Here is a 10,000-nt window from a genome sequence, read left to right on the forward strand (position 1 = left end):
GAGAGTGGATCGTGTGAATCAAGTGAGAGTGGATCAGGTGAGAGTGGATCGTGTGGATCAGGTGAGAGTGGATCGTGTGAATCAGGTGAGAGTGGATCGTGTGAATCAGGTGAGAGTGGATCGTGTGAATCAGGTGAGAGTGGATCGTGTGAATCATTAGCAGGTGAGAGTGGATCGTGTACAGGTGAGAGTGGATCGTGTGCAGGTGAGAGTGGATCGTGTGCAGGTGAGAGTGGATCGTGTGAATCAGGTGAGAGTGGATCGTGTGAATCAGGTGAGAGTGGATCGTGTGAATCAGGTGAGAGTGGATCGTGTGAATCATTAGCAGGTGAGAGTGGATCGTGTACAGGTGAGAGTGGATCGTGTGAATCACGTGAGAGTGGATCGTGTGAATCACGTGAGAGTGGATCGTGTGAATCACGTGAGAGTGGATCGTGTGAATCAGGTGAGAGTGGATCGTGTACAGGTGAGAGTGGATCGTGTGAATCATTAGCAGGTGAGAGTGGATTGTGTGCAGGTGAGAGTGGATCGTGTGAATCAGGTGAGAGTGGATCAGGTGAGAGTGGATCGTGTTACAGGTGAGAGAGGATCGTGTGGATCAGGTGAGAGTGGATCGTGTGCAGGTGAGAGTGGATCGTGTGCAGGTGAGAGTGGATCAGGTGAGAGTGGATCGTGTGAATCAGGTGAGAGTGGATCGTGTGAATCAGGTGAGAGTGGATCAGGTGAATCATTAGCAGGTGAGAGTGGATCGTGTGAATCAGGTGAGAGTGGATCAGGTGAATCATTAGCAGGTGAGAGAGGATCGTGTGAATCAGGTGAGAGTGGATCAGGTGAGAGAGGATCGTGTGAATCAGGTGAGAGTGGATCAGGTGAATCATTAGCAGGTGAGAGAGGATCGTGTGAATCAGGTGAGAGTGGATCAGGTGAGAGTGGATCGTGTGAATCAGGTGAGAGTGGATCAGGTGAATCATTAGCAGGTGAGAGTGGATCGTGTGAATCAGGTGAGAGAGGATCAGGTGAGAGTGGATCGTGTGAATCAGGTGAGAGTGGATCAGGTGAATCAGTTTCAGGGGAAAATAGATAACTCGAGCTCAGAAAGTCGCTAGAAGTCGCCAGATGACGTCTGAGACTAATTTGCATATTCATTGGATCGTCGTGATCATTTGCATATCAGGAAGGAAGATTTTCTGAAGCTGTAGAGTTTTAGTAGAATAGAAAATAATGAAATGCAACTATAAATGTATAAAAAAGTACCAAGTGTCATTACTTAATAAAACAATAATTGTAGGAATAATCGTTGGAAAATTGCTCAGGTGTAAAAGGAACAGAACACTTTGTCATGTGTGTGTTGGGTGTGTGTGTGTGTGTGTGTGTGTGTGTTGGGTGTGTGTGTGTGTGTGTGTTGGGTGTGTGTGTGTGTGTTGGGCGTGTGTGTGTGTTTGTGTTGGGTGTGTATGTGTGTGTTGGGCGTGTGTGTGTGTGTGTGTTGGGTGTGTGTGTGTGTGTTGGGCGTGTGTGTGTGTTGGGTGTGTATGTGTGTGTTGGGCGTGTGTGTGTGTGTGTGTGTGTGTGTTGGGTGTGTATGCGTGTGTATGCGTGTGTATGCGTGTGTGTGCGTGTGTGTGTGTGTGTGTGTGTTGGGCGTGTCCAGCGTGGCGCTCCCTGCAGGTCGGTGCGTCTCCGCTCGACGCCGTACAGAGAGGATGCGCTGCGTGTGAAGAGGAGCAGTGTGACGGCAGCGTGGGCTTCGGCGGACATCCTGACGAGACAGGAGAGACCACGCTGGACGCCCTCATCATGAACGGGTAAAAAGTTCGGCTTTTATTACAGGAATATTTCTGAATCACATCTCTAGTGTTTTTAATCTGAAAATCATGTCTATAAATAAATAATAAATCATAGTAAGTATTTTTCTGCCTCTCAAACTCTACATTTTCACTAAGACCCACCCACTAGTCATTAACATTCATAAAACTAACCTTGGTGGTCATTAATATTAATGAGCTTGCTAACAGCCTTCTCAAAAAGGGAGAAATGTTTTGCGTATATTTTTTAAAAATCAGCTTTTGTAACCTTCTGACCAATCTCCAACTTTGCTCTCCGTGCTCCCGAGCGGCGCAAAATTGAGCGCAAAATTGTCTGTGTGCTCCGGGTGGGAGGGGCTTACTCTCTCTCCCCTGTCAATCACAGCAACACTAAAAAAAAAATAATAAAAATTACATTGTTTGTGCTCTTCAGTGATACGATGGAGGTGGGAGCGGTGGGAGATCTGAGGAGGGTGAAGAACGCAGTGGGCGTGGCTAGAGCCGTGATGGAGCACACGCATCACACGTTGTTAGTGGGAGAATCAGGTAACGTGACATCATATTCATTCATAAACTCTATTTTATATACAGACAGAGCTGTTAATCAAAACGCGATTAAATTATTAAGAGTCTTCTTAATGAAGCACAATAACATTCTTAATTAGAAGTTTGAGTCTAATTAAGACAATTTCAGCCAAAGAAGAACAAACGCAGGTCAAAAGATTGTCCGTTGTTGTCTGAAATGTACAGTGAGTCGTTTGGGAGCCGAAAGAGTCGACTCAGTGAACTGAATCATAAGAACTGACTCAGTGAAAAGATCCAGAATTCCAGTGACTCCTGCTCTCTGTGTATACAGTGCACTAGTTTATAGATTTAACCGGATTAGGGGAGATTTAGAAGTGTGTATGACACATTTAACTTCTTTTCTGTTAACTTTTTTGTAAGATTTATTTAAGATTTAGTCCCTGTTTTACAGCGAATAGTGTTTCCTGCCACTGAAAGTCTAATATTCCCCCCTTTTTTTTTCTTTTTTTCTCCATGCAGCGACAGAGTTTGCTCAGGACATGGGCTTCAAAGCTGAAAGTTTGTCCACTAACTATTCGATGAACACTTTCTCACAGTGGCTGAGTCAGAAATGCCAACCGAACTACAGGAAGGTGAGCAAACGAGCACAGATTGCAGAAATATCCTTAAAAATGAATCAGAGAGAAACATAACACAATAACGCAAAATTCCTTCATCGTATTATTAACCAGGACTTTTTTAAATTACTGCGTTTATTTACATCTCAGGACACAGTGCCGGTTTACACACAGTACACACCAAGTGCCTCAAAATGCTCGAATTCTTCAAATGTGCATTAAAAAGATTTATTTATTAAAAACTCTTGAATTAAAGAAATGAATTTTGTATAACGATAAGAGTAGTAATTTAAATGTAATGTTAAAAATATATAGGAGTTTTAAAAATAATTTGAAATCAATTCTAAAGATTAATATATGAATACAGACTAAGCCAAGAAGAAAAGATCAACATACATTGAAAAAAATGAATTAAAATATAAATTTAGAAAGAAAAATCGGGTTTAGGAACAAGAGAAGAATGAGGAAATAATGACTGATGCACTTTTATGTGCTAATGATGTGAATAAAAAACTAGTTTTTATACTTTGTGTATTCTTAAAAAAAAAAAAAAAAAAAAAGCAGGGAATTGGATTTGGATTAGATTTTTTTCTCTGAATTTCCAGAACGTTTTCCCGGATCCTTCCGTGTCATGTGGGCCGTATAAACCCCGAGCTGAAGTGAAGCCGAGGCAGAAGCGAGGATTAATTAACCTCCGCTCCCACGATACCATCGGTAACAATACTGTTACATTCATTCTGACGTACTGGAGATAAACACACACACACACACACATACACACACACACACACACGCACACTGTATAAACACTCTAACATCAAATAACTAGCATCAGAACTTATGTTGTGCTCTGGACTTTAGGATGGAGACGTAAAGTGATGCTGTAGTGAACGAATCACTCTGAATCACTGCGAATCACTCTGAATCATTTAAGATCACTGCGAATCACTGCGAATCATTCCGAATCATTCCGAATCACTCCAAATCACTCTGAATCATTTAAGATAATTCTGAATCACTCCAGTTCACTCCAAATCATTTTGAATTATTTTTGTTTTTCTTGTTTTGATTAGGAATGATTGTGATTGGACGCAGCGGCCAGGTGGTTGCAGCGACGTCTACCAACGGAGCGAGCCATAAAGTTCCAGGGTGAGTGAAAGAAAATAAATTTAAAAATTGACCAAATTAATTTTAAAAATTGATCTTATTTTACTGTTTATAGTAATGTTCATACATTTACAGTTAATTCATGATTGTTTTTTCATTCATTGCATTAATGTGCTTTATCAGAAATATTTTATCAATCCTTTATTTCGGATTGTTAATTCAGATTGTTGGAAATGTGAACGATTTGTTAATATTTATATTATTATTATCATACGTGTGTTTCTGCAGCCGTGTTGGAGATTCTCCGATAGCAGGAGCCGGGGCGTACGCAGACAGTGCAGTAGGGGGCGCTGCAGCGACAGGTGATGGCGACCTCATGATGCGTTTCCTGCCCAGGTAACTCGCTGTGTAACTTTAGGAGCACAACTTACCCATAATGCACTGCTCACTTCCTGACATTCCTCCCAAAGTTTAATTAAAATGAATTACATTTAAAGATAAAGAATTAATTTCTGACTAACAAGCTTTTATTTTATCTTAAGTGGAGCAGATATCAAAATATTATACTGAATATTTAACTGTAATTAAATTTAATGTATTTGAGGCAAATAAATACAGAAATAACATTTATAAATAAATAAATAAATAAATCTAAACAAACAAATAAAATATTAATTAATGACTTGCTAATTAGAAGGTAAATGACAGTTGCCTCTTTAAGGACACTGAAAATATCACTGATAATATTTTTGATATTTATAATAAATATATAGTGGTGAAGTTGTTAAAAAATATGACTGAATTTTAAATAAATAAGATTATTAATCTCAGATGTAACAGCAGGTGGAATGTGAAACGTCTCCACCTGACGCTTTTACTCGTGTGACTGTTGACAGTTTTTTAGCGGTGGAGTTGATGAGGTCAGGAGTCGAACCCACCGCCGCCTGTGAAACCGCCATCTACAGGATCAAGAAGCATTACCCACAAGTCTTTGGGGCAATCATCTGTGCCAACCGCACGGGCGGATTCGGTGAGTTTAACACTCTTACTGTGGTTCACACGCGTTTAGAGAATTAAAGGAAATAAATCAGAGCCGACGTTTTAAAATATGCGCATATCATTATCCATTTAAAGTCTTATTATAGAACTAAAGTAAAAAAAAAAATGTTCTAAAATTAAGTTATGTTCAGGTATGAAGTCAACAATAATCTGTGCTTTAGGTATTATTTAGATAAATAACTAATAAATAAAAATCTAAATTTATTTTTTTAAATATTAAAAAAAATCTTTCCTGATTACATTATGGTTTACGTTAAGATTAAATAAATGACTCATTTATGAGTTTAAAAATAAACACATTGTGTATATAGAGTATAAATATTTCAGTATGTAATATAATAGCCTTTAACGACCCGCACCTGTTTAATTATTTTAAAAAATATTATTAAGAAATTTAATAAATGTTTAATAAATATTAGGTTAACTGATTATAACTGATTATAACTGATATATTTTTAAAAAATTCATTTTGTACTTTTTTATTTTGCTACTCAGAGATAAATCTACTGCAGTAATCTAAATTAAGTCATCAATAATGAACGTTAGATTTTATTTAAATAAACATTTATTAATTATTTAAAACCGTGAGCGAGCTGAAGAATAAAACTTTCTGTGAAAGCTGCTAATTTATGAATAAAATAATGACTGCATTGTACTGTATGTATACTGTATATAAATACACTAATTTTATATTTAAATAATCTTTCAGGACTCTCAGTGGGTTAATAAAATTATTTTTAAAAAATTTAAAATGAATATCACTTAACAATAATTAATTTATATATTTAAAAATAAAAAAAATTATATTTTTCAGGTGGTTTTTGTCACTAAAACTATAAAAAAAGACAAAATAAACACAACGCTAGCTGACTTATAACACTCACTGGTAGCTTATGAAAGTAAAAAACAAAAAAGGTCTTACATAACTGTTAAGAACTATTTAAGAGCCATTGTTTAATAATATTATAAAAGAAAGTTAATATTTCATCATTTACGTCAAAAACAGAAAAAAAATTCATACCTTAATATTTACAGAAAAAAAAAGAAAAAGAAAAATTAAAAGTTGCTTCAGTAAAACTTTTAAATTTATTAAACTACTTATTAAACTAAAAAAAAACTCTAAGGATTCACAGTTATTTAAGAATAATAAATATTTAATTTTTAGAGATTTTAACAAAAAATCTGTATTTCTTTAGATAATTAAATGTAAAACACTCCGTGCTGAAGGATTTACGGCGAATTTGTAATTTATAAAACGTCTTTCCTGTTAAAATAAAAACAGGAAAATTATATTACAGCAGGAAAAGTCCTCTGATTTCTTTAAATAATTAAATAATAATTAAAGTTAATAAAGCAGTGTTTTTTTTTTTTCATCATTTGGAATATGTAAATCTTATTAAAGAATAAATAAAGAATTGTGTTTGTTTATTCCGGTATAAATGTCGTTTTCTAATATCGTTGTTGTTGTTTGTTCGTTTAAAGGTGCAGCGTGTAATAAAGTCTCGGGCTTCTCGCAGTTTCCCTTCACGGTGTTTAATCCACAGAGCAACAGACCTCAGCTGCACAAAGTCGACTGTGTGTAGCGCTGATTTTACACACAACACACGTTCCTGAGCAAACACTGGAATCAGTTCAGCGCCGCAGGGGTCGTAGTTTAATTATTACAGATTGTTGAAGTTTTAATAAATATTTTTTTTCAGACTCAAAGAGGAAAATTTCTTTATTTGAAGAATCAGAGAAAGTTCATCCCTTCAACCTGAAGCACTGATTTAATACAAAACTACAGCACATGAACATAAAGAGAAGCTGCTAATATTAAATATTAATATTTTATTAAATGTAAATGTGTATTTACGCCATTTGAAAAGTCTACTTTAGAAATCTGGCAAAATGAAATTAAGAATTTTTGCATACAAATGTACATTTAATTTTTAAATAACCTTTTTATTACTGTGGATAAAAATAATTCTTTACATTCTTTTTTTTTTTTTACCCAAAAATTAAATCAATCTATTTCAAAAATAAAAATGTAGATTATGTATTCAGAAAATGTAAAAACTTCCAGAAATTGGGGGAAAATGTAAATAATTATTGTATACAAATATAACTTGCATTCCTAAAGAACCTTTTTATTAATGTAATGAAAAGTGTTGAATTTTTTTATCTATATTTGATTAAATGGAACCAAAGAAAGCAGCTACATTAAAAAAGAAATGATTTATCTTTGCATATTTAAATGAAATGTTTATAATAAAATAACCCACAGTGCCGGGTGTAACTGTGTGTGATGACGTGTGACGTGTGAGCAGCTGATTGGCTCACGAGCTTTTCTCCGCCCACTGGAAGAACTCGCACTGTTTCCCCTGTTTCAGCGGACAGACGTAAAAACGTCGCCCGTTATTCGGCCCCGGCTTCAGGACGGTTCTCATCAGGGTGCGTTTAGCGTGATGACACGTGGGGAAGTGCAGATCAGCCCACTGCCACGACACAGGACAAAAAAACGTTCAGGACAAAAATAAATAAAATAAAATATTTGTAAAATAATGATTTTAGAGTAGATGTTACTCATGAGGAAAAATAAAAAGACAAATAAAAACACTTAGGGCTTTTGTATAACTTGCATTATTTATCTCGTTATTTGCTTTTTAAAATGTTGGCTTGTTGCACTCTCTGTCTCAGCGGCTCTTAAAGCAAATCGTTTATTATTTCATTTTATTTTAATAAAAACCTTCATGTTAATTATTGCTCTTGCTTTCTGAAGAGAATTATAACGTTTCAGTGTTAAACGCTTCACTATAACGACTTTCAGATGAAGTCAGACTTTTTTCCCCCGATACAAAACATTGCTGGACTACGGCAACTCTAACAGGACAAAAACTAAATAGACTCCAGCATTAGGAGGCGCTGAAGCGTCTGCTATGTTACTGTGCTTTATACAACCAAAAGATACATATATTCATTTTTCCTTCAAGAATTCTTTCCTTTATTCATCTTTAATGTTTTGATTTCTATTTTTTGTCTTTATCTTTACTTGAAATTTAAAGTAATCAAATTTTTTTTTACCTCAAAGAAGTTACACTGGGAGCCTCGGGGAAGGGCGCAGGTGTAGAAGTGCCTGCCTTTATTCTCTCCCTCTTTAGTGACCACCCTGAGGACGCCGGGACGGCGGTGAGTGGTGCAGCAAGGGATTGTGGGTAGTGAAGTAGTGCCACTGCTGGAATGAGACAGAATCAGAATTGTTTTAAAACGGAGAGATTACAGAAAGAAGTGCACACTACAGGTGATTTAAACACAGCCTCACCTTGACGTGTGCTGGTTTTCATCCTGCTGCTGTCCTCCTGTCAGACGTTCACTCTCCGTCTTCCTCCTCTTGCTAGGAATGCTGGGAAATCCAGGCGAGGCTCGTTTGCTGATATGAGCTCCTGCGGGCTGTGTCCCAATCCCAGCAGTGCTGGAGTCGCTCCCTAGCCCTACGCCGCTCCTGCGGCCGCTGGCGTGACTCGGAGGCGTAGCGGGTCCGGGGCCGAGGTCAGACAGGACGAGGGTGGTGTTCCCGAACGCAGCTCTGCGGTGGAGCTTCACTTCCTGCTGCGGTTTGGAGAAAGTGTTGTGAGGGAAGCGGATAAGTGCACTAAAGAAGGGAGGATCCTTCACTGCGTCTGTACGAGCTGCAGAGAGCGAGAGGAGGAAAAGACGAGAGAGTTTTTAGTCTCCGTTACAGAGGAGTTTGTGAATGAGTGACTGTGTTAGTCTATTTTATTATTTAATTAATATTTGGAAATTATTCAGTTATTTTTTTAAACATCACTTAAGTTTGGGATAAAATGGTTACAGTCAAAATGGGGCGGGAACTGAGATCTGATTGGTTACAATGACAATAGGGGTGGGAACTGAGATCTGATTGGTTACAGCAACAATGGGGCAGGAACTGAGATCTGATTGGTTACACCATGACAGGAACAGGATCTGCAGTTTGATTAGTTACAACAGCATTGGAGGCGGGAACTGAGATCTGATTGGTTTCAGCAACGATGGGGCGGGAACTGAGATCTGATTGGTAACCGTGGCATTATGGGCGGGAACTACAGTCTGATTGGCTACGTCTCAGCATCAGGGGCAGCATCTTCTGAATTGTTCTGAGACTCACCCAGAGGTCGAGGACTCATACACGCTTCACAGAACTTGACGATTGGTCGGTTAACCAGCGTGCAAAGGTCACATGACCACTCTTCTTCCTCTTTTGTGGCGACACAGTCGACGTCCTGCACGGATCTCTGACTCGTCCATCTCGGTAAAGTGTTGAGACTGGGGAGTTTACTGTTACAACACAGAGCATCGTGTGTGTGTGTGTGTGTGTGTTTTTACAGAATTTAGAGCTTTAATAGGGAGTAGGGAGCCATTTTGAACAGAGAAGGTCTCACCTGATGTCGATTTCAGTCGGATCTTTAGTCTGGCAGCGTGAGCAGAAGTACGTCATCCTGTTATCGTTCCCTAAGCGACACACGGTGACGGCAGCACTGCACTGACCACAGCTGGAGCGCTTGTACACCTTACAGTGCTTATAGAGCGCCGAGCCGCGTTTACGACACTGACGCGGAGGAATAAAGAGTTTATGACGCATCAGAAACTCTGAAATTATTCTGCCAGGATAGATGATGTCACAAAAACGTTCTCTGAACCTGAGACGTTGCTGCAGTGTTAAATAAGGTTTATGTGAAAATAATCCGATATCGTGATGCAGTAAAACTCATCATCAGGAATTCATCACATCACTGAGCCTCTAGAGAGTAACGCAGGAAATCACACACCTGGTAGAAGAGCAGCGTGAACTCCCGCGTCATTTTCACCAGGTGCTGGACGAGTTCCGTCTTCAGCTCACTCACCTGC

The 10,000-nt window shown here is 38.2% G+C and overlaps 2 protein-coding genes across 3 annotated transcripts in view; one reads left to right on the top strand and one right to left on the bottom strand.

Annotated features, from left to right (window-relative positions):
- Positions 1–6,814, top strand: part of aga (aspartylglucosaminidase) — a 7,433-nt gene extending 619 nt beyond the window's left edge. The window contains exons 2-9 of the mRNA XM_026910669.3: positions 1,652–1,805; positions 2,239–2,351; positions 2,850–2,962; positions 3,553–3,661; positions 4,021–4,096; positions 4,343–4,450; positions 4,951–5,084; positions 6,596–6,814. Of these exons, the coding sequence (XP_026766470.3) occupies positions 1,652–1,805; positions 2,239–2,351; positions 2,850–2,962; positions 3,553–3,661; positions 4,021–4,096; positions 4,343–4,450; positions 4,951–5,084; positions 6,596–6,696 (908 nt within the window). The 3' untranslated portion in view covers positions 6,697–6,814. The remainder of the gene's footprint in view (positions 1–1,651; positions 1,806–2,238; positions 2,352–2,849; positions 2,963–3,552; positions 3,662–4,020; positions 4,097–4,342; positions 4,451–4,950; positions 5,085–6,595) is intronic.
- A 305-nt stretch (positions 6,815–7,119) lies between these two features.
- neil3 (nei-like DNA glycosylase 3) overlaps positions 7,120–10,000 on the bottom strand; it is a 6,439-nt gene continuing 3,558 nt past the window's right edge. The window contains exons 5-10 of one of the 2 annotated variants that reach the window (XM_026910672.3): positions 9,922–9,996; positions 9,535–9,701; positions 9,261–9,430; positions 8,415–8,781; positions 8,177–8,324; positions 7,120–7,590 (exon numbers count right to left, since the gene is read on the bottom strand). In XM_026910672.3, coding sequence (XP_026766473.3) covers positions 7,432–7,590; positions 8,177–8,324; positions 8,415–8,781; positions 9,261–9,430; positions 9,535–9,701; positions 9,922–9,996 — 1,086 coding nt within the window. In that variant the 3' untranslated portion in view covers positions 7,120–7,431. Of the gene's footprint in view, positions 7,591–8,176; positions 8,328–8,414; positions 8,782–9,260; positions 9,431–9,534; positions 9,702–9,921; positions 9,997–10,000 lie in introns of both variants that reach the window. The other variant, XM_026910671.3, reaches the window with a different exon arrangement.

Source organism: Pangasianodon hypophthalmus, chromosome 7 (genome assembly GCF_027358585.1).
Source record: "Pangasianodon hypophthalmus isolate fPanHyp1 chromosome 7, fPanHyp1.pri, whole genome shotgun sequence".
Classification (NCBI taxonomy): Eukaryota; Metazoa; Chordata; class Actinopteri; order Siluriformes; family Pangasiidae; genus Pangasianodon; species Pangasianodon hypophthalmus.